Source organism: Gastrolobium bilobum, unplaced genomic scaffold (assembly GCF_033153095.1).
Source record: "Gastrolobium bilobum isolate Gb01-03AN ecotype WA unplaced genomic scaffold, APGP_CSIRO_Gbil_v1 utg7982, whole genome shotgun sequence".
In the NCBI taxonomy this organism is placed as follows: domain Eukaryota; kingdom Viridiplantae; phylum Streptophyta; class Magnoliopsida; order Fabales; family Fabaceae; genus Gastrolobium; species Gastrolobium bilobum.
Window position 1 is genome coordinate 1 of NW_026897007.1, and position 23,330 is coordinate 23,330.

The 23,330-nt window shown below is 35.4% G+C and overlaps 5 protein-coding genes and 1 non-coding gene across 13 annotated transcripts; 3 read left to right on the forward strand and 3 right to left on the reverse strand.

Moving 5' to 3' along the window:
• Positions 1-1,468: 1,468 nt before the first annotated feature.
• Positions 1,469-2,716, reverse strand: LOC133303353 (uncharacterized). Its single transcript, XM_061503259.1, has one exon. It carries the CDS (start codon positions 2,714-2,716, stop codon positions 1,469-1,471), a length of 1,248 nt encoding a protein of 415 aa, XP_061359243.1.
• A 2,582-nt stretch (positions 2,717-5,298) lies between these two features.
• Positions 5,299-6,647, forward strand: LOC133303348 (large ribosomal subunit protein P1-like). Its single transcript, XM_061503253.1, has 4 exons — positions 5,299-5,385; positions 5,509-5,584; positions 5,958-6,179; positions 6,282-6,647. Exons 2-4 carry the CDS (start codon positions 5,516-5,518, stop codon positions 6,333-6,335), a joined length of 345 nt encoding a protein of 114 aa, XP_061359237.1. The 5' UTR covers positions 5,299-5,385; positions 5,509-5,515; the 3' UTR covers positions 6,336-6,647.
• A 2,329-nt stretch (positions 6,648-8,976) lies between these two features.
• On the reverse strand, positions 8,977-9,048 carry TRNAC-GCA (transfer RNA cysteine (anticodon GCA)). Its single transcript has one exon. It is a non-coding gene; the product is annotated as a tRNA-Cys (tRNA).
• A 1,785-nt stretch (positions 9,049-10,833) lies between these two features.
• Positions 10,834-14,326, forward strand: LOC133303344 (pyruvate dehydrogenase E1 component subunit alpha-3, chloroplastic). The gene is made up of 3 exons (XM_061503246.1): positions 10,834-11,363; positions 11,770-12,550; positions 13,659-14,326. Exons 1-3 carry the CDS (start codon positions 11,139-11,141, stop codon positions 13,934-13,936), a joined length of 1,284 nt encoding a protein of 427 aa, XP_061359230.1. The 5' UTR covers positions 10,834-11,138; the 3' UTR covers positions 13,937-14,326.
• A 798-nt stretch (positions 14,327-15,124) lies between these two features.
• Positions 15,125-16,952, forward strand: LOC133303350 (small ribosomal subunit protein cS22-like). Its single transcript, XM_061503255.1, has 4 exons — positions 15,125-15,481; positions 15,820-15,921; positions 16,189-16,494; positions 16,582-16,952. Exons 1-4 carry the CDS (start codon positions 15,155-15,157, stop codon positions 16,633-16,635), a joined length of 789 nt encoding a protein of 262 aa, XP_061359239.1. The 5' UTR covers positions 15,125-15,154; the 3' UTR covers positions 16,636-16,952.
• An 826-nt stretch (positions 16,953-17,778) lies between these two features.
• Positions 17,779-21,749, reverse strand: LOC133303341 (pentatricopeptide repeat-containing protein At4g01400, mitochondrial). 8 transcript variants are annotated; one of them, XM_061503242.1, is made up of 5 exons: positions 20,230-21,749; positions 18,889-18,966; positions 18,303-18,401; positions 18,072-18,216; positions 17,779-17,957 (listed from the first exon to the last, which is right to left on the reverse strand). In XM_061503242.1, exon 1 carries the CDS (start codon positions 21,696-21,698, stop codon positions 20,301-20,303), a length of 1,398 nt encoding a protein of 465 aa, XP_061359226.1. In that variant the 5' UTR covers positions 21,699-21,749; the 3' UTR covers positions 17,779-17,957; positions 18,072-18,216; positions 18,303-18,401; positions 18,889-18,966; positions 20,230-20,300. The 8 variants fall into 8 exon arrangements, with proteins under 8 accessions (XP_061359226.1, XP_061359222.1, XP_061359225.1 ...); XM_061503238.1 differs by having other exon boundaries at positions 18,303-18,572; XM_061503241.1 differs by having other exon boundaries at positions 20,221-21,749.
• Positions 21,750-23,330: the final 1,581 nt, after the last annotated feature.

The following is a 23,330-nucleotide window of genomic DNA, read 5'->3' on the forward strand; positions in this document are numbered from 1 at the left end:
GTTTAGAATCATAAAGCTTAGAGCTTATCTCACACCTCAAATCTTTACCTCTGCCATACTTGGCTCTCAAAATCTTAACCCAAAGTTCCTCCTTGTCAGTTAAGATTTTCCAGGTCAACTTATGAATATAAGCCTCATTTTGAGTACGCAATCTGATAACACCAAGACCTCCCATTTCCTTCAGCTTATACATTGTGTCCCAAGCCACTAAATGAGCTTTATCAATACCCCAAATGAAGCTCCGTTGAAGCTGTTCAATCTCATCACACACAGAAGTGGGAAGAAGACCATTCTGCATATGAAAAGAGGGAATAGCACCAATCACTGATTTAGCCAGAGTGACTCTCCCCGCAAAAGATAAACTTTGATGCTTCCAGCCATCAAGTTTCTTACGAACCCGATCCATTAGATCAGCATAATTTGATTTCAAATTTCGCCCTTGCCTGATAAAAGAGCCCAGATATTTACCAATGCTACTAACTCTTTTGAACCCAGAGAGCGCAGAGATTGCATTTGCAGTTGGATCAGATGTATTGGAAGAGAAATGAATGGTAGACTTATGAACACTTATACTTTGACCAGACATTCTGCAAAAAAGATCTAAACACTCCATTATTACCTGCATTTGCTGCACCGAAGCTTCAGAGAAAAGGACAATATCATCTGCAAACATGAGATGGGAGACTGCTGGACCACCTCTACACACTCTGATCGGTTTCCACACACCACTGCCAACCCTTTGAGCAATAAGATGAGATAGCTTTTCAACACATAAGACAAAGATGTATGGGGATAATGGATCACCTTGTCGAATTCCACGTTCAGGAATAATAGTTTCAGTCAAGCCCCCATTCACAAGCACTTTGAAACTATTAGTTGTGATAGACGCCATAATGAATTCAAACATCCAAGACAGAAGCTGTATTTCAGAGATAACCTTACGAATAAACGACCAATTCAGCTTATCATAGGCTTTCTCTAAATCAATTTTAGTGGCCATAGTACCCATCTTACCTTTAAACTTTGTCATCGAATGGACAATCTCTTTAGCAATAATAATGTTATTCTGCAAGTTTCTGTTTGGGACAAAGCTGGTTTGGTTATCAGAAACCAAAGCTTCCATTACTTCCTTCAGTCTACCCACTATAACTTTACTCATGCCTTTATAAATCACATCGCACAAGGAAATTGACCTGAATTGAGAAACCAACGTAGGCTTATTAACCTTTGGGATAAAGGTAATAATCGTACCATTAATATCAGCAATGGTTTGCGGGTTTTCCAAATAAGCTAGGAAAGCATTCCAGACTTGATCACCTACCAGATTCCAGTTCTTTTGATAAAAAGCAGCTATATACCCATCCTCCCCTGGGGCTTTTGAGCCTTTCATTGTGAAAAAAGCTTTTTTAACTTCCTCCTTAGTAACACTCACCCTTAATTTATCCATGACTTCCTCAGGAACAATAGGTCATCTAGTATTGATCCACTCACGATGACAACTTTCATCTTTGAAAAGATTAATATAAAAATCGCGGATCATCTTAACCAGGCCTTCCTCTTCACGAATCCAACTTCCATTATCATCCTTGAGTTCCACGATTCTACCTCTTTTCCTTCTGACAATAGTCTTTGTATGATAGTATCTCGTGTTTCTGCCACCTTGATTAATCCACTGAGATCGAGACTTTTCATACCATAATAACTCCTCTTGATCAAGGACCTCCTCAAGTTCAGCTTTGATCTTGCACTCCACTTTCTCCAGATAATCTTTATTGTGCTCAGAAATGGCTCTTTGAATACCTTCAAGTCTTCTCATCAACTTATTCTTCCTATGCTTAATATTCCCAAACACCTTCTCATTCCACTCCTTAATGCAAGGGGTAAGAACCTTCAAACAATCAGCAATGTTCCCATGCACGTGCCAATTGTCCTTTAAAAATTGATTGAACAGGATATGGTCCTGCCAAAAGGAATGGAAACAGAAAGGACGATCCTTCCACTCATCTTTTGAAGAAGACAAGGATATAAGAAGGGGGTTATGGTCACTGTTTAACCTAGGAAGGGCTCTAACATGACCCTCCTCAAATGTAACCCTCCATAAATCGTTACTGCAAGCACGATCTAACCGTTTAAAAACTCTATCCATATTCAGGAAACGAGGACTACGCCAAGTAAATCTCGAACCGGAACTATTCAAATCAATCATCTTCAGATCCGTAAGTAAGGAAGCAAATCTGTTACATTTATATAAATCTACCGGGGCACCTCCACGTTTCTCAAAAGGGGATGCGATTTCATTAAAATCATCGGTGATAAGCCAGGGCTCATTCATAGAATCAGCAATCCGACGAAGATCCTGCCAAACGCTACGTCTCACCTCTTCTCTAGGATTGGCGTAAATAAATGTGCATAAGAACGCAACATTATCGGAGAAACAAACTTTCAAATGAACCATTTGCATGTTCTTTTCCAAAATCGTAACATTACAGAACTCCTTGTTCCACAAAACCCAGATCCCTCCCATGAAACCTTGAGCTTCTTCCACAATACAGCTGTTATACCCTGTTCTTTTAATAATCTTTTGAGCTTTCGCACCACTTATTCTAGGTTCAAAAATAGCAGTCAAATCTATTCTGTGTTTTTGGATCATACTAGTTAAGGTTCCCAAAAACCTTTTCTTTGCCGCCCCGCGACAATTCCAAGCCAGCAAAGACATCAATCAACCATAAGGCTTGCAGGTTCCTGGTACCCTGCTGACCCCTTAGCAATCTCAACACTATCTTCATTTGTACCTCCTTTATCAACCTCCATGTGATGCGATAAAATAGACGCATTCGAATGGGTAGTGACCAAAGTCCTATTAGGATCCGGAGCTTTAGGATATCTTAAACCATTATCACTCCCACTTTGGTCCCCCACGTTCTGATCCACTTCCATTGCTGTATTTTGAACAGGAGGCAACACAACTTGCCTATCTACAAGTAACATAGGGGTAGTCAAATGCTGGTTTTGAATTTTAGCAATAGCTTTCTGACGTAGCCCTATATTATTGGCCAAATCCTCTTTTTTTGAAGGCATAGGAACATTTTCAGAGGCTACCCTATCATTTGAGGGTCCCCCAACAAGGATGTACCTATCTGCATGTTCTTCCAATTCAATGCTAGAATGACTCGAGGCATCTTTTCGATTAAAACCTTTTAAACCACTATTAATGATGCCATTATTTTCTACGCTGATGGCTCCCTCATTTCCCCTTGATTTTTGGTCATTAATTACGCTAGGATTATGCCCATGATTAGGCTCCTCATTAATCACTTCCAGCTCAGCTTGATTCAAATCCCCAATCACCATTAAACTGTCATAACGTGATTTTGTATTTACTGCATTTAAAACAGGCTGATATGATTGCACTGATAACTGCTTTGATTGCGCAGTATTCTCCCGGAAATCACGTTGAGTGATTCTTCTTGAAGTCATCGGCGTTCTGCCATCTTGGGTAGCAGCTTGGCTTCTAGGGCGGCGTTGGCGATTAACCACCATCCAAGGGCCAAGACCGTTCCGGTTTTCTTCAACTTTATCAGCTTCACCATCCCCAGAAGGATGAGATTCATTCACCACGATCTGTTCTTAAACAATCTCAGAACAACAATCCTTGCTATGGCCATACTTTCCACAATTGAAACAAATGAGCCATAGACCTTCATATTCTATATGCTTCAAAACTCCCTCAAGAACATACTCTCATTTTAAAGGTTTAGCCAAATCCAGTTCAACACAGATCCTTGCAAAACGACCCCTAGCATGAATGTTTGTAGTCCTATCAATCTTTATTAACTTCCCTATCCAGTTACCCACCCTACGAAAGAAAACTTCATCATAAAATTCCAATGGAATATTAGGAAGGCGGATCCAAGCTGCTATCTTTGATATGCCCTCAGCATTAGGCCTGAAGCCAAGTTCCCACTTAAGTAAGGACAGATAATGACCTAGGACAACCCAAGGGCCTCCACTTAGAGCAAATTCCATGTCTTCATCATCACTAAATTGAACCACATAAAACTCATTCCCAATATCAGTGACGTTCACTTTTCCTTTCCTTCCCCATAGCTCCTCAATCTTTTTCTTCATGAACGAGACACCTGTAGATCTGCCCAGCAACTTAACAATCAAAGCTTTTTCCCACACTCTATGCAAGCATCTTCTTCCTCTCTTAGTGCAACCAAAATGAGTCTTTCCATCCTCTTCCACCCACATCTTTATGCCCCCAAAATTAACGTCTTCTTCCTCAGCTGGTTCACCCTGCAAATTCTCACCTTCAAGAGTATCAGCACCCTCCCCATCATTCTTCTCTCCATTATGACGTTGCAGCATCTCCTTCCATGAAATTCGATCCTCCTCTTGGTCCTTCATCCAGGATTCCTCCCTAGGAACCATTGATACATCATGTGAGAATTTTTCTCCACGATCTTTATTACGTTTATTACTTCGCTTTAGTATGTCTTCCTCCTCCGATGATCGCTCTGGTGGTTCTCTCACAGTTTTCTCCATTATTTTATACAATGCTTTAGTTTATTTTTCGAATATGCATGATGACAGTTCCACATGAATAGGGTGTGAGACTTATTATATCAGACTGATATTATTTTTGGAAATTGTAATATTGGAGAAATTTTTTTAATGAGTGAATTAATTTGGTCATTTCTCCTAAAGTTAACGAAAAATAAAAGATAAAAATGAAAGTTACATTTATTTTTTAAAAAATCAAAATAAACACATACATCATGTAAATATTAGTGTTTTGTTTTTTATTTCTTCCTCAAAGACTATTTTCACTCATTAGTACTGCCTCCCAGTATTCAACGAGATAATATTGTTTATATGGATATAGTAAATGATTTTATCAGAATGAGTTTATTACTTCGAAGTTCGAAACCATATTGGTAGATCTATTAAGAAAACAAAGCTGAGCTTGAATGGCTCAATGTGTTAACTGAAATTATATTAGAAGCATGTACAAAGGGCCAAATATATAGAATGAAAAAAAAACGCACTTTCATTTGACTCGTTAAAAAATTTAATGTATTTTTTTTTGGGTCAAAATTTTAATGTATTTTGTAATCATTGAATGAATAAAATATGATATTTATTTAAAAGAATGTCAGGTTGTTTTTCATATAATATAGTGATTAGTGAACGAATTAAAACAGAATTTGTTTTAAGAATAATGAAAATAAACTGTGGTTTTCACAAATGGGCCTATATATATGAGGCCCATGAACTGCTCTTACACTTTTTAAACCCTCAAACCCTAGTTTCGCATTGTACGTTTGGCGCAGCGAAGCACTCTTAATTCTTCAGTCGTCTCCCATTACCTTTTATTTGGGGGTAACACTGCTTCTTATGAATTATAGTTTCATGGGATCTATAGAAGTTTTATTTGATTTTATTTATTTGAATATTCTTCTTGATTTTGATTTGCCTTCTCCTTTTTAATTGTCTGATTTGTAGTGTAAAAATGTCGCTTGGAGAGACTGCTTGCAGCTACGCAGCTCTCATCCTTCACGATGATCGAATTCCGGTCACTGTATCCTTGTTTCTGCTCTTAGGTTTTATGTTAATGAATTATGTATGAATGTTCGAAATCAAGTTTTAGTTTCACCTTATGTTTTTTTTTTGCATAATTTTTTTTTTCAATTGACGCACTGGATAATAGGAATTGAAGAGAGAAATCTTCTTTTCTGGAGGAAGAAGGTGGGTCTAATGAATGTGTTAACATATATTTGTTTGGAAAAAGTGGGTTTGATATAATTGATGTTTTTTTTCCTTGGGATTCATTTACAATCCATTTAAATACTGGGGAGTGGGATTGAATTTTTTTTTCTAGAACAAAAGATAATGAGTTTGCTGAATGGATTTGTTTGAATACGATGGGTTGTTCCTTAAGTTGTTTTTAATAGGCTGATAAGATCTCTACCTTGTTGAAAAGTGCAAAGGTTGAAGTAGAATCGTATTGGCCCAGCTTATTTGCTAAACTTGCTGAGAAGCGAAATTTTGAGGATTTGATAGCGAATGCTGGAGGCGGTGGGGCTTCAGTTGCTGTTGCAGCCGCCCCAGTTGCTGCTGCAGGTGGTGGCAGTGCTGCTGCCGCCGCTGCTCCTGCTGCCGAGGAGAAGAAAAAGGTATAGAACTCTTTAGTGAAAAAGTTGTTCCTGCTGTTGTTGTTGAACCCTGCCTTCTGGCTGTTGGTTGTCTAATTCACATCTATTTTTGCAATTTTACAGGAAGAACCTCAAGAAGAAAGTGATGATGATATGGGATTTAGCTTGTTTGATTAGTAAACTTCTCATTTTCTATATATTGTGGTCAATTTTGTGGTTATTTAAGGTTACTAACTCTATGGATTATGTAGGTTTTCTTTTTAGTGTTGGTTATTTACCTCGTGATTTTGTAGTGCCATGAACTTCGGAATGTGGGTTTGTCCATTTGAGAATTCAGAGTGCAGAAGTGTTTACATTTTTCTCTTTCCTCCCCATTCCATTTGTCCATTGTTATCTCGTACCCCCTTTATGTCTTAACATGGTTGCTGAACCTGACTTCGATAATTGGTACCGACCCCGTATTTATCTTCTTGATTGGTACACAATGGATCAGAATGGCATGAGAATATGAGATAAGGGTATGGAAAACTTCATCTAATAGAACACCTAATATCATCAAATTAAGCAAATGGCATTAGGTGTTTGTTTTAATGTAAGATCTTATATTAAACTACTTGGTTTTTGTTCTGCTCCTTTGTCTACAATTTTTTTGGTCAATTAACTTAGGGTTAAATGTCGGTCCTGTTACAGAAAAACAAAAAAGTTGTGATGCTGATACATTGATCTTTGTGCTTTCTTTTTCCTTTTTTTTTTTTAAAAAAACGTGGGCCCATCGATTTTTTTGTATCAACAGGAAATGCTTAAGTTTTTCTGCAACATAATTCTCATTTTACCCATTAACTTATGGGATTTATTAATCTCCTTCAATAGAAGATAACTTACCTCATGCATAGAAACAAGTTATGTGGGTCCCACCATTTTTAAAAAATAAAAAAAGAATGGCACAACTTTTTATGTCTCACTAACATGAGATAATTGTCTTCTATAAAAGGAGATAATTTAAACCCTTAACTTATTAGTATTGAGCCCTTTATTTGGTAAGGATTTGCAGAAGAGACCATTTATTGTCACGAAATACGTTGATCAGAAATGTGGCGACTACCAAGTACCATGCATGCAATATTAATAGAGTTTTGATTATAGACACATTGTATGGGTTTCTTATCTATTAAAAAATAATATGAAAATCGAAAGGTTACTTACGGGAGAAAATAACTCTTGTATAACATGAAAGTTGTTTTTCCCATGTTGACTCTTAAACCCATTAAAACGATCTGATGAAATTTTGATATAGCGACGCTGTTGACTCTTGCTGGGGGAGGATAACCCTGGCTTCGTAGGAAATGATAACCGTTTGGTATGAGGCGCATTGGAACTTCACCAGACTAGCAGAATTGTCTCATTGTTTGTAGGGTGCCACCTTTCCGTTTGAATGCGTATCAATTTCTTCTGCATCAAGTTTGATAGATTATACCGAAAGTCTGAAACTTACCAAGTTCACCAACTGTTGAGAAAAACTTCAATGCAAGCACAAAACTCAGTGTTCCTGGGTATCAAAAATAGGGAATTTTTCTTCTTTTTATCTATTTTTTTATATTTTAATTTAAATCCTAAAAAAAATTCTATTTAATAAAAGGAAGCATGAATTCAGTGCTCCCGGTCTATTGGAGTTTTTTTGCTAAGTGACTAGACATTGAGGCAAACACACCGGAGCATCGAGATTATATTGGATTGTGATGCTTGCTCTTCACCATCCCCACCTTCGTCTCTGTTCTATGTCTGCCACGTCCACCCTACCCTCGATCCGAAACGGTAGTGAAAAGCAAGTAAGTTTGTTCAAAGTAGCTTTTGATGCTTAATGAATTTTCGAAATCCAAGTGTGATTTGGAAAATGATTGAAATTAAGTTAATTTGATGTTAACTTGTATTTTTTAACTTCCTAAATTACTATATTAGATTGAGAGCGTAAACCGGTTCTATCAGATTTCTTACTGGAATATATGAGTAAAACTAGACATTACGAATGGGAAACGCAATGCAGCAATGCAAAAGCAATAAATAAATAAATAAAGGAACCAAAACATATGTCAGAGTGCACTCCTGTGCTTCCATTATTTGAATAATTGGATTGTTCCAGTTTTCCAATTTGGCTGCAGAATGCCACTGAAACATAAGAAACACTTCATCAACACAAATATGATGTTAGCAGCTCCACCAAGATGGGCATTATGGCCTGGATGTACAGCATCCAAGGCTCTAGGAAGGTCAACTACCCCATGAGCATGGCCAAATATTTGTAAAGTTTTTTCTAACGACAAGATGTGTTGGTCTAAGTGATTAAATAGAAGCTCCTCTTATGACCACACACAGTTATGATAGGCTTTTTCAGGTCTCCTTATGTATTGACTGAGTATGATGGCAGATATATCATCTTCTCTAATACTATGTACAGAAAAAACTTGTCAGGTGAATCGCAGTTTCATCCTTTGCAAGTGTATAAACTTGTCCGTTTGAAGTGAGAAATACCAGTTCAAAACCTTTTAATTGCACTCATTAATATGAAACTAAGAGACATAAGGAGAATACTAAAAAGAAAGATGACAGTAAACAAAAACAAGTAGCCTGACCTGTAGCTAAATTATGTAGGGTATGACCAACTTTGCAACCTGAACTTTCTGATCGCAAGCATTGAAATTCTTTCACAAACATATTTTCTACGACTACAAGAGAGGAATATTTATAAAGAATTCAACATGGAATATAACAGATCTGTGGTAAAGCCGCAAAAATAAGGAAACAAAAATATTATTCACTAAAAAGGGCCCAACCGGGTTCGAACCGGTGACCTCTTGATCTGCAGTCAAATGCTCTACCACTGAGCTATGGACCCGAATACCTATTTCAGCGATTATTTTAAATAATATCAATGACGTTTGAGATCCATTCTTTAATTATTTATTTTCCTTCCGAGTAATAAAGTTGAGGTTTTAAAATACATCATGTGCGGATTGCCGTGAGGAAAGCTTCTAGAAGTTTATCTAGATGCAGTGCCAGTGCCAAGTTGGCATGTAACAACCATAAAGGATGAGGAGTTCCACTTCCCCTTCAAAATCCTCCATTCCTCCCTGTAGTTATTATTATTATTTTGTTAGATGCCTCTTCATCCTTAATTTCTTTTTATTAAATATATTTTCACATCATTTTTTTTTAACTTTTATAATACTTTCTTATTTCGTTCGTATTCCTTACTCATACTAAATTGTCAATATTCTCCTCAATAGATGTGGGTCTGAACATCAAATATGTTAGTAAGTTACTGAGTTTCTTCAAGTACTAATAGAATTTACTGAACTAAAAGTTAAGTTTTGACTCCAAAATATGGTTTAGGCATGAATTTAAACACTAACCACCATATTTGAAGGAGCCCAAAGTAAAGGAGATATCCCTTAATAAAAGAAGTGACAAAACACGCCTCTATCAATAGCTTAAGGATATTAAAATCACACTGGTGGATTTAACATCACATAACTCAAAACTTTAAGACAACAATTGATGCAATATTTTATTAGTTATACTTTAATGTTAAAAAAAAAATTCATCAACGATTAATTGAAAAAAATTATATGATTTATAAATATTGTACTTTTCATTAACAACTTATTTTTTTAATTTGAATAAAAATTAAAGATGAGAACTTGATTTAAATATACCGTGCCTATTTATGATAGTTTTTTTTTTTTTTTTTTTTTGTAATATTATTTATGATAGTTAACTCAAGTGACAATATAAGTTCTGTGACAAACGTTGTCAAAAGAGTAGGATAACTATCATATCGCTTGATTCAGGATTAATTTTTTATTTATGCAAACCCATTTTCTTAGTCTTATCAATTAATTCGAGTCGAGTCTCTTACCAATATCTTATCAAAGCTATATGCCCAAAATTTGAACTCAAGAATACTAATTAAACTGTAACAATATCATGCCCCTTAATCTACATACTTGGTAATTCATATATCTCTATTTTTTTTTTTGAAGTACATATATTTCTATAGGGTGCGTAAAAAACTTTTACAACGTGAATAAGCCCTATTTAGATTTTGATATTATCACTTCGTCTAGACTATAACGTGGCCTTATTTTTTTTGGTTGAACTATAACGTGGCTTCTGATTCTACTTAAGGATCCATTATTAGAATAATTATTATATGATGATCGACGGGATAGCCTATCCTACACCAAATCCACAATTTTTTTCTATAATAAAAAAATATAAAGTAAGCCTCTCATTTGATTCTTAAGAAAAATGATTTAGGGCTATTGCCAAAAAAAGCTTCGCACAATACACCTCAAAAGAAATTAATCTCATCCAAATAAGTTGGAATATTAAAAAAAATGCATGACTTTCATTAAAATTGAAAAAATACATGAGTACTGTTCAATCAAGGACCGAAAAGCTATGCAGGTAAAAAAAAAAAAACAGCTCTTAGGATCGAAATGAGATTTACTTTTTATGTGACTGTTTGGATAGGTTCAAAAAGTGTTTCAACATGATATAAGAAAAAATCAGAGTAGTATTTTTATTTTTATTTTTGGTACACTAGAGGGGCAAAGCCCCAAAAAAAACAAAGGAAAAACAAACAGAAAAAAAATTCAGAGTAGCATTTGTAGGAAAAGTTAGTTGAGTTTTGGTGTGTGTTTATATTATTGAAAGAAAATGATTTCGTCATAGGTGAAGAGTGAAAGGTGTGTGTTTTGATGAATGATCATAGTCTAGAAAGATTGCTGAAGCCGAAGACGGTGTTTTCCACGTCTCACTCCCTCGTTTCCTCCGCCCCCCTACTTTCCCGTTACATTACATAAACCCCATCTCTCTCTCTCTCTCTCTCTTTCTGAAGTCTGAACCTAAACTTTCTCTCTTCCCTTTCTATTCTCATTGCTTCTTCTGATACCATTACCAATCTCTAACGACCACGATACAATGTCTTTCTCTGCAACCAAGGTTGCTCAACCTCTCTCTCTCAGATCCAATGACAATTCCATGTCTTTCGATCCATTCAGACCCTCCTTCTCTTTCCTTGGATCCACTCACAAGCTTCGCTTCAATGCTCCTATTAAGGTATCTCCTCCTCACAACCGTCGTTCCCCCGTCGTCGCTGTCTCCGATGTTGTCAAGGAGAAGAAGCTCAAATCAACGGCCAATCTGGTACCCCTTTTGCCTCTCTTTTTTTTAATTTTTTTTTTAATACGAATTATCTCTCCCTTTCTACGAATAATTATTAAGAAGAAGAGTTCATTTGTTCAATATAGCGGATGGGTTTCTGAGAAAAAAAGAAAGAAAGAAAAAACTCAACTTTTCATTTAATTCAACCCAATTAGTTTATAAGCTGCACGATTCAATATTCTCTTTCACATTTATAGATTCTTCACAAGCTGATGATATAGATTGTTTGGATTTTGTGTGATACGTTAGAAGAGAAGAGCTCTTCTTATGCTACCAGCCCAGTTATCTTATCAGATTCTAGAAAATATTGTCTGCTATTTAAGTTTGTGGCTCACGTTTGGGAATAAGTGTTTGAGGCTATTGTTTTTAATTTGATTTTTGTGTGCAGCTTATTACGAAGCAGGAAGGCTTGGAGCTCTATGAAGACATGGTATTAGGCAGGTCCTTTGAAGACATGTGTGCCCAGATGTATTATAGAGGCAAAATGTTTGGTTTCGTTCACTTGTACAATGGCCAAGAAGCTGTGTCAACTGGATTCATCAAGCTTCTCAAGAAAGAAGACTCCGTAGTGAGCACCTACCGGGACCATGTTCATGCACTGAGTAAGGGGGTCTCAGCACGTGCTGTGATGAGTGAGCTCTTTGGAAAGGCCACAGGTTGCTGCCGTGGTCAAGGTGGATCAATGCATATGTTCTCAAAGGAGCACAATTTGATTGGCGGGTTTGCTTTCATTGGTGAAGGAATTCCTGTGGCTACTGGGGCAGCATTTTCCAGTAAGTATAGAAGGGAGGTATTGAAAGAGGCAGATGCTGATTATGTGACATTGGCATTTTTTGGAGATGGAACATGTAATAATGGGCAGTTCTTTGAATGCCTAAACATGGCAGCTTTATGGAAATTGCCAATTGTGTTTGTGGTGGAAAACAATTTGTGGGCCATTGGGATGTCACATCTCAGGGCAACTTCAGATCCTCAGATATGGAAGAAAGGGCCAGCATTTGGAATGCCAGGGGTTCATGTCGATGGGATGGACGTTTTGAAGGTCAGAGAGGTGGCAAAGGAGGCGATTGGAAGAGCCAGACGAGGAGAGGGACCAACTTTAGTAGAATGTGAGACCTATAGATTTAGAGGACATTCATTGGCTGATCCTGATGAGCTTCGTGACCCTGGTGAGCATTTACAATTTTACATTATTCTTTCTTTTCTTAGAATCTGTTTCAACTATTTTGTTAATTCTAAAGTAAATTATGTTGCTGTCCCTTTGCATTTGATGGTATCTTCAGTTGCTTCATTATACTTTTATTGGTCATATAGTTTGCCGTGCATTAACTTCCTAGCTTCCTTGGAATTTTATTAATTTTTGGATCACTTTTCTTTGCATGTTGGTTAGTGACTATGTTTTGATGTTAAGAATAAGACAATTTATTTGGATTATTGACTAGCATTCTATATAACGGATGCCAACAAAGTTAGAAAATATAAATCTTGCATCTTAAAGTGGTTGAACTTGTAATTGTGCACTCTAAACCTACTAAGTACATTGGAAGAATCATGCCAACAGGATAGACAGTTTAAGTTTTAATCGGTAAATGAAGATTTCTCTAGCCTAAACTACAAATTTCTTAAGCTTGAGCTATTGTCCTCAAATTTGGAATGATTTAAGAAAAAACTTGGTTGAGGTTTGGTTCACTATGAGACATTTTGATCCCTAAGCTACGCTCAATACTTCCCTTTATCAATTTGGTTTTTCATAAATTAACATATTTCAGCATGTGGACTGCAAGTACAAAATATCATGGCGCCGGATCAACATCCCAGTTGAAATATGTAAATGAGGATAAAAGTCTATGGTCTGATTAACATTTATCAACATTTTTCGTAAAATAAGCTTTCAATGCTTATTTTGATTATTCTGATAGTTTGATTTCAGATGTTTTGGCAGGGTATTTTTCTGTGTTTCCATGTATTAGTAATGTGAGTTTATTTACTTTTACCGTGTTCTTCTAATTCAAATTACACTCTGAAGGTTTTAGTTGCTTAATTACTGTATTGCCTAGCATGTTCATCCTTTTTAAGATGCCCTGCTAAATCTATAAATCTGTGTTTTCTGTGTGTGTTTAACTATGTTATTTTTACTGCAACAGTAATCAGTTGTGGACAACTGTGTTACTAATTTCAAGAAGACCATGAATTTTCACGTCTTATTTTTCTTTAAGTCTTCTATTTGTGTCTGCCATGTTTGAAATAATTATTCATCGTCTGTTTCTGCTTTGGCAGCTGAGAAGGCACACTATGCTGGTAGGGATCCCATCTCTGCACTGAAGAAATACATGATTGAGAACGATTTAGCCAATGAACAGGAGTTCAAGACCATAGAGAAGAAGATTGATGAGGTCCTTGAGGAAGCTGTTGAGTTTGCAGATGAGAGCCCTCTTCCTCCCCGCAGCCAGCTTCTGGAGAATGTCTTTGCTGATCCAAAAGGTTTTGGAATTGGACCTGATGGAAAGTACAGATGTGAGGACCCAAAATTCACTCAAGGCACTGCTCATGTCTAATCTTTTCAAGTATGACATTTATCCGCTTGGAGCTTTCAGTGTTGGATCCATGTTCTCTCTCATTCATATACTTACTAGAATTAAATGTTACTCACAAAATGTTTTACCCTTTATAAAATATAAGCAGGATTTGTTCTTTAGGTTGTTTTTGTTTTTTCTAATGTTATAATTATCATTGTTTGTGGAACTAGTGTCAACAATGACAATCCCTAAAGGTTGATTGCCTTGCTTTGCAGATTTCATAGCCTCTATGCACTGTAAAATTTTAATCCTGCTTTTGCTGTGTCAGCTCATGTACTTCTGAGTTGTTACAAATATGACAGCCACAAGATTAAGGGGTAATTAAGACCCATACTTCTAGTGGACTTTTCTAGTAATTTGTAGAGGAGGATCTTGACATAAAGTCTGACTCGTCCTCTTGGTTTAGTCATCTCTAATCCTTCACTCCATTTGTTACAAGTTACAACTGTCTTTGCAAATTACTCATCACTAGCGTAAATAAGGTGGCTTACGATTATCAAATTAGTTTTTACATAGAGGATTGCACAGGTCCTATATATGCTCGTGATAATTTGATTGCGAATAATTGAATTTATTTTTTCGGACATCACTCGCGTATCTAGAAGGAATTTATTTTTCCGGACATCACTACTAGTACACAGTATATTGCAAATAACTTTTCTACATTAATTGTATAAAAGTAATGATTTAGTATTTATCTTTTTAAAGAAAATAAAATTACGTCATTTTAAGTAAAAGAAAAATATAAAAAACGAAAATAGTGGGAAATGAAGTGAATATTTTTTTTTAAAATTTAAAATAAAATAAAAAATGCTAAATTATGTTTATTTTAATAAATTATGACTTTTTTATATATCGTTTGAAATAATAAATATTTTTCCCTAAAAATTAGGGAAGAGATTATAGTTACTTCTAAATCTTAATCGTTGATTTTTCTCAATTTAATAGTTATAATTTATTAGAATTAATATTTAATTAATAAATGTGACTCCATAAATTATAACCGTTAGATTGACAGAAATCAATAATTAAGATTTAATAATAACACATAATAAGAAAAATAATAATAATAACTATAGCCTCTTCCAAAAGTTAAACCTTTTTTTAATTATATTATTTTTTGAGACAAAATGAAAACCTATAATACATTCATTTGCAAACCTTCTCAGTAGGACTTTCGGTAAAGTTGAGGAAAACATGGCGGCTAGTTCTACTCTGTCTCTCTGCTTCACCTTACCTTCTTTGTCACTGTTATTCAGGCACAAGCCCCAATTGTTTGCGTGTTCAGCGAGGCCATTTTCTTCTTTGTGTCTTGTTACGGGGCGCAGCTTCAAGGCTAGGGATTCCACGACCATAGCGGCGGAGATTGTGGATGAAGAAGGGGTTGGAGTTGGACAACATGTGGAACGATGGGGCAAGATGGAAAAAGCCACCGAAGTGTACGTGTTCAACCTTCCAAGAAGCTGTGACACAGAACAACTACTTCATATGTTCAAGCCTCACGGAACCATTCTATCTGCAGAGGTTTATTTCTTCTATCTCTTTTCCCCCTAAAATTTCTCTTATTTGCTTATTCAACATCATTTAATTTATTTATTTATATTGTGTTTTGTTGTCGTGAAACTTTTTAATTTGTTTATAAAAATCAGAGCACAAGCTTAAAATACTGTAATAAAGCTCAAAATTTTCTACTAGTATTGTAGAGATTAATTGCTTCTTCCATATATTTTTCTTTTTCATTATTAAACAAAGTATTCCAATTGTCATAAATTTATCATCATTATAATCTGAATCAGCAATGCAGTGAGATGTGATGTGATCTTCACCAGACCTTGTGTTTATGCTTAATTGCTGTGCTGCAGATTTGCCGGAATGAGGAGACTGGTGAAAGTAGAGGGAGTGCTTATGTCACAATGGGGTCTATTAACTCTGCAAAAAACGCAGTTGCTGCATTGGATGGATTGGTAAGTGAGTGTGAAACGGGAATGGATCCTCTCACGTGGAAAAGTGGTCATGTTATTTGATCACAACCACTTATTGATGATGAGATAAGAGAGAGAAAAATGTATAATTTAATGAGTGGTTGTGATCAAATAACATGACCACATGACCACTTTTCCACATGAGAGCATACACTCCCGTGTGAAATTGGCTCCCTGCATCTATTTAAACAATGTTCCCTGCCAATTTGATTTGAAATTTTGTTTTTCATTTATTTTTCACAACTGAAGGATGTTGGTGGCCGCGAAATGAGGGTTAGATTTTCAGTTGAGATGAATCGTAAAAGGGAGAATCTTGAGACGATGAACTCCTCGCCCAATAGAACTATATACTATGAAGGTCCTTATAAGTTGTATGTTGGGAATCTTTCTAAGGTTGCTAAAGTGGAAGACTTGAGACAACTTTTTGGAAGATTTGGTAATGTGGCTAGTCTGAGGGTGTTGCGAGATTACAAACAAGGGAGAACCCGGGTCTATGCGTTTATCTCTTATCTTTCAGAGATAGAACGTGATACAGCAATTTCCCTCCATGGAACAGTAAAATCTGCCTTCGCTACTTTTCAATGTTGTGCTTCTTATTTCACTTTTTGTTTTGTCTGATGCCTGCTCTGGTCTTTCTTGCAGCTATTTTGTGGTCGTACACTAGTGGTTAGAGAGGGTGTGGATAGAGGGGACTAAGACTTAACTGCATCTTCAGATTCTGCGTAGAGATGACTCCAATTTTTGTTGTTTCAGAAGGAGCAAGTTCTTTGCTCTGGAATGTATAGCTGAGATTTATGGGACTGCCTGTGAGAATCTTCCTAAATTATAAAATGTCAGCTGAAAGTAGAGGTCAGCTACTATGACAGACAGTTCCATCAAAATCTGGACTCATACTCCTATATTTGTAGTATTTCAAATTCCAAACAGCAATATTGTAGTTCTCGATGTGTGTTTAGAACATGATTTTCCTAGTGACAAATTATTCACAACCTAAGGTCAAGAACAAAGAATGTCAACAGCTGATAAAGGACCTTTTCTTCCTTTATTTATTTATATATATATATATATATATATATATATATATATATATATATTAATGAATATTTAAATTCGTAATGAATAATTGGGCGCAGGGATTTAACATGTGCATGATATCATTCTCAAAAAAAAAATTCTATATTTTTTTGGAAACCGAAATGATTGAAAATTGTGTATATGATAAAATCAATTTATTTTTATACTTCAAATAATGAGCCTTTAGCCTAGAAACATAATTTGAAGAAAATTAATAATCAATTTTTTTTCATTCCGAGCAAAAAAGATAGAAAAATAAGTTGTTTCTCTCCATAATTAAGATAAATAATTCCTCATTTTGTTGACACTGGTGCATGTCTTCTTTGGCTCTGACTCTACCACCTTCAGCAAGAGAACTTGTTACTTAATAATCCATCACAAGAGAACTTGGCCATTTGTAATCCATCACACCGGTTCTTACGTGGAAAATTAATGAAATATACAACCATGTACATGAGTTTTTATTTTAATTCTATCATTAATTTTTAAATTAATAATTATAATTTCGTATTTTTTTTATTATAACCATGGGTCCATAACTCGGTGATAGAGCATTTGACTGAAAATGTATATTTCACTAGAGAAGGGAAATTCTTCTTCGGGTGACTGGTGCGGGAAAGTTTGAACCGCTTTTGCAAAATTCTCATCGTTCATGGGTTTATGAGCTCGTGAGTACTTGATTCCGAAAAACTGAATTCATTTTACATTTGTTTTTGGGACATAACTCGCATGTTTAGAAAGAATAATTAATGTTCGCAAGCCATTATATAGTAAATGTACATTTGCATCTATGAATGTCACGTGGTTCCAAAGTCATAAGACTTGACAATGAGATTTCCAATCAAATAACATATCCCACATTCTTATATTCTGTTTCAACAATTTTTCAAAATAGACTCCGATTTCTCTAATTTGCTCTTACTTCAAATCAGTTAGAACTCGATCTGCAAATTGAAGAAAAAATTGATTTGTCAAAAGGCAGCGGTGTCACAAAAAAAAACAAAATTGAAGTTAAAGAAATAAAACCAATTAGTCCTCCAAAGATTGCCTCTTTTTACCATTGATAAATATCAGCAACAGGTTTTTCTGATGGTTCCCAAGGCCAGTGTCCAAAGTTTCATAACTGGAATCAACATGGTTATGGGGTGCGAGTGTGATCTTTTCCGACCGTAGCCCACCGAATAGCATACACAGACCTACCCCCTGCACAGATTGTTACGAAGTCGACAATGCAGCTCCAGAAACATGTAAAATGAAGAAGAATAAGAGAATGGTTCGAGTTGGAGTACCTTCAAGAAGATTCCAGCTTGGAGTAACACTAACGTTCCATTCGATGATTTGGTGGAAATGACCGTGAAATTGTACAGGCAAGAGGGGAGGGAGATAGACTGTATGGGAGATGTAGAAAATGAGGTAGAGCGAACGAAAGTATGGATTCTCTTTACGCAGAAGAAAAAGGCTATTTCGGCGGAGAGAAAGACCAAATGGAAAGGCTAGGTTCACAAAGAAAGAGAATGAAGAGATGAATTTTAGATGCTGTGTTCAAAAAGCAATAGATTCTACAGAGTCAAGAAAAAAAAAATCAAAAATCAAGACAACGCTAGTGTGATGGGATCAACAGTTCAGATAAGAAGAATGCACAGTTAACTTAAAGGAAGCGTACAAGTTAAGGAATGCATATGAAACATGGATCCCCAAAGGTTTCTTCTACACATTTCTTCCCATGACATTTTACAAGTCAAACAAACAAAAGAAAAAACCACCAAAAACCAAGATACTAACAGGTGGAATGAACAGTGAAAGACTCGTGCACACACATATACACATCATCTCACATTTATACAACTTTTACCATTTAATTATAGTTAGACTCACCTCATTTGCTGCACACCTACTTTCTGATCATGCCACCTATACAGGTCTAATAAGCATTTTCCATGTTCTCCAACATTCCTGATTTTGCAAAAGTTGTGAAGTCATTATACGAGTGGTACTTGTGCAAAGTGAAAGAAATGTTGTTCAGATACGAATTAATTATCCAAATAACTGCAACTTCATTTACAGGGGGGAGGGAAGCAGATGTGGAAGGTAAAGACAAATATGCCACATTTAACAATGGCACCAAAAAGAAACATGTAAGGTACAATAAAACAAATCCATCCCATCAACTCTTGAAGAATACACCAGTCTCTCTCTATCAATACCAAAGAAACAGAGTTATTTGTTACATGGACATATAGAACTATATATGGAGCCTGGGAAAATTTATAATTAGATAATTCAGAGTTCTCTCTTGAGTAGTCACCTCACCTAGATTGCGAAAAAAACAACTTTTAAAAGAATAAAGGCATTGAACCGGTAGGTACATAGTTCTTAAGCATTACTTACACTTACTTGGAAAGCAATCCTCTAATCATCAATCATCCATAGATTTTCGTAAACAAAATGACCATAGTATTGATCAAATTCGACCATCTATTTATCACACGGGATAATAACATTCTTGATCTGTTATTTTGAAGTTGTCAAAATGAGAATGTTGAAATTGTTGTGTTCTATAATGCTGTCTTTCTTTATTGCAATCAGCAATGTCAAAGTTCTCTTATTGTGTGTTTGGAACACGATTTTCCTAGTGACGGAATATTCAACTTGGAGTCAAGGACAAAGAATGTAAGAGCTGATATATATATACACACACACATCCGTAATGATTAATTGGGCATGGAGATTTACTCGTCTGAAAAGGATTAAATGAAAATGGCAAGAATGTTAGAACTCGGTGAATAACAACAAATCCTTGAATGTAGTTTGAGACTTCCATGTTGAATGGCTTACAGAAAATAACTAACGCTAGTTTGATCAATCCCCGTCTCTATGTCCGAAGATCCAAGGACTGGACAATTCTTGGATCTCTCAGCCATCTTAACATTAACAATTATTATCCTCTACATTTCAGACAAGCTGCATAATTATGATTGACATGCAACTGTGTCATTGAAAACCATATTTACTAGAAGAACAACATGCCACACATTCTTAGACAAATAGTTAAGAGGAAATCCTGTAGGGTACACAAATTGGAAAATAACTAATTAAGAGTGTATACGTCAAATGGTTGAGAACCCAAGCATAAAACATAATCATGTATATACAAGAAGTAACTCGACTTAGTATTACATACTGCAGGCAATGGAATAAAATTCTCACCTCAGTTACCTGGTACTGAATATGCAGATCCAACATAGATTGACAAAATCATGCTTGTAAGTCGTAAGTCCTACAGATGTTTAAGATGCTCTTGACTTGGATCGTATCTTCCTAATCAGGTAGTTCTCCAAACCAATGCCAGCATCCACAATTCTAGTATGACCTTTTATTTCAATCTTAAGAACTTCCTCCAGAACATCACTGGTTTTCACACCATCATCCACTTCACATATCATAGGTATTAAGATCGTCCAAGTATCCGTATGAGGAGATTCCCCATGCTTTAGTGACTTGGTGAGAACTTCACAAGCTTCTTCAATCCTACCAACATTGCAGAACCCCTTCACTAAGGCATGGATAACAGCGAAATGAGGAGAAAAACCTTTGGACAGCATTTCCTCCGTATATTTATTTGCTTCATCAAGCATTCCCATGTCACATAAACCACTTACCAAAGTACGATAAGACACGAGATTAGGCAAGCACCTATTGACCTGCATGTCATCGATAACTTTGCAAGCATCGTGAGCACGCCCTTCTCTACAAAACCCCAATATGACTGTATTGTAATGAACTATATCAGGATTGCACCCTTTGACCTTCATTCTACAAAGAAGCTTGTAAGCTTCCCTGAGCTTCTTCTTCCTGCACAAACTATTCAACAAAGTGGTATAAGTCAAAGAATCCGGAACAAAACCTTTGTTCAGCATATCCTCCAACAGATCAACAGCTCCATTCACTTGACTCTTCCTACACAATGCTTGCATCAAAATTCGGTAAGACTCGATATCCGGAACGACATCTCTCTGAAACATTTTATTGAACAGAGAGTAGGCAATGCTAATATCCCCATTTAAACAGAAGGCCCGCATAAGAATATTGTAGGACTTGGTGTTGGGCAACACCCCATACCTGTGAGCATCCTTGAAGAGATCAAACGCGGGTCGAACATAATTCCTGTGGGAAACAAGAATCTCGAGAATGCGGTTCAGGTGTTTGGGTAAAGGCCTGCAATCGAATTGTATCATCGTGTAAAAGGTCTTGAGGGCTTTGTCGGGCAAATCAGCTTCACCATAGATTTTGATCAAGTAAGAGAAGAGGGTAGGAGTAATGGGGTGGGAATCGGATTTGAGGCGACGAATGAGATCGTCAACGAGAGACAAGTATTTGGAGCGACCCAGTTTAAGAATGAGAATGAGGTAGGTGGAGTAAGAGTGTCGGAAGTTGGGTTGGCGAGAGGCGTAGTCGAAGATTTCTTTGGCGAGAAGAGGGTCTGATTGGGAAGCTATCAGCTTCTGGACTCTAGTTGGAGACCCGATTGGGGAATTGGAACTATCGTTGTTGGAAGAATGGAAAGCTTTTTGCTTTTGGTTTTGCAAACTGAACAAGAATGATGGGGGTTTTCCCAGTGACAATAAGATGCGATCCGAAGCGGTGGTCATTAGCGTTTTGGAGAGGCGAACAAATAGTGCCTCCATCTCTCTGCTTTCTCAGTTTCAGTTTCAGCGAAGAACAAACGGGCTGCTTCATTTACTACCCTTCTTATCAACGAATGTAAAGTTTTAAAAATAATATAATATTTTAAGGGAATATCATTTCTTCAGCGCAGAAAAATAATATCTGTAAGTGAGACAAAATTTTCGACCTATTAAGTTTTGTTTTTTGAAAAAAAAAATAGCATGAAAATTAGGAACTGCATATGTCATTTTTTGTCGCAAAAGCAAAAATGATAATTCCAAAGCACATCATTTTGTATCATTTAAAAATTAAACCATAAAAAAAAGAGATCATATTTAGGAAAGGAAAAATTCATTTTCACCCCCCTTGTCCTATTACTTAAATTAATTGTGCTGAAATAATTTATTATATAATCCCTTTTGATTTTAACATTTTTTTTTTTTTTTATAACATGATTTTAACATTTTACTTACACTTGTAATAGTTACAAAAGTATATCGCTTAAATCTTTAGTAATCTTATAAATATAAAATATATTTTTTTTCTAAATTTTTTTTTATATAATTATGATATTATGAAATAAAATTAATAATTAAATATTTAGAGTTTTTTTGAAATTAATTTATAAATTATCTTAATTTTTTTATTTATTTTAAAAATATATTTATATAATAGATAACAAATTTATTTAAGATAAATTAAATATGTATTATCAAAATAAGATATTCACTTTTCCTAGATAATTTTATAACGATATCGGGTAAAAAATAAATAAAACAAAATAATAGTTGACTTGAATTTATTTTCATAATAAAAATAAGTGAATTTTTTTAAAGTATATCTTTGTTCATTTTCCTTAAATGCATTAGATAAGGATATAAAATAAAATAGGATATAAAATAAAATTCTATTCGATTCCATCCAATCGAACGACCAATAAAGTTAATAATTTCAAACAACCTTCTTGAATACCACTTGCAATTTGGTCACATTTTTCTATGCATTTAATCTAACGATAATTAAAAAACACTACATATAGATAAGTTTATCAAATTCAGAAATCTTGGAAGTTAAATCAGTAGCATTCAGAACGATTTTACCTTCAAATCAACTCATACATGTAGAAGCAAAAATTTGAAAACACTTCATATGGCTTTAACATTATCACAATTGCTTGAATATAGATGAGTTATATAGCAAAAAACAATTCTCTCAAATTCCGCCACGGCTTTCTATGAACCCGAAGGAATAAGCACGTTCGATCGTGTTCTATTTTTTCATTTTTTTTTATTGAATATGTGTTTTTCTTTTTGAAGAAATTGATTTTTGCCCGTGTTCTATTTTTCGTTCCTTTTTTTTATTGAATATGTGTTTTTCTTTTTGGAGGAATTGATTTTGGGAGAAGTTATACTTACAACTTATTTTTTTTTACAATCTCTTACAATCAATATCTTAACTGTTGATTTTCGTTGATCAACGGTTAAGATTTACTACGAATTAATAATTAATTAATAAATTTTATTTGCAAAAATCTTAACCGTTGATTGATGGAAATCAACGGTTAAGATATTAGTTGTAAGAGGTTGTAAGTATAACATTCCCCATTAATTTTTGCGTTACCGGAATTTTCCAAGAAGAGAGAAATGTGAGGA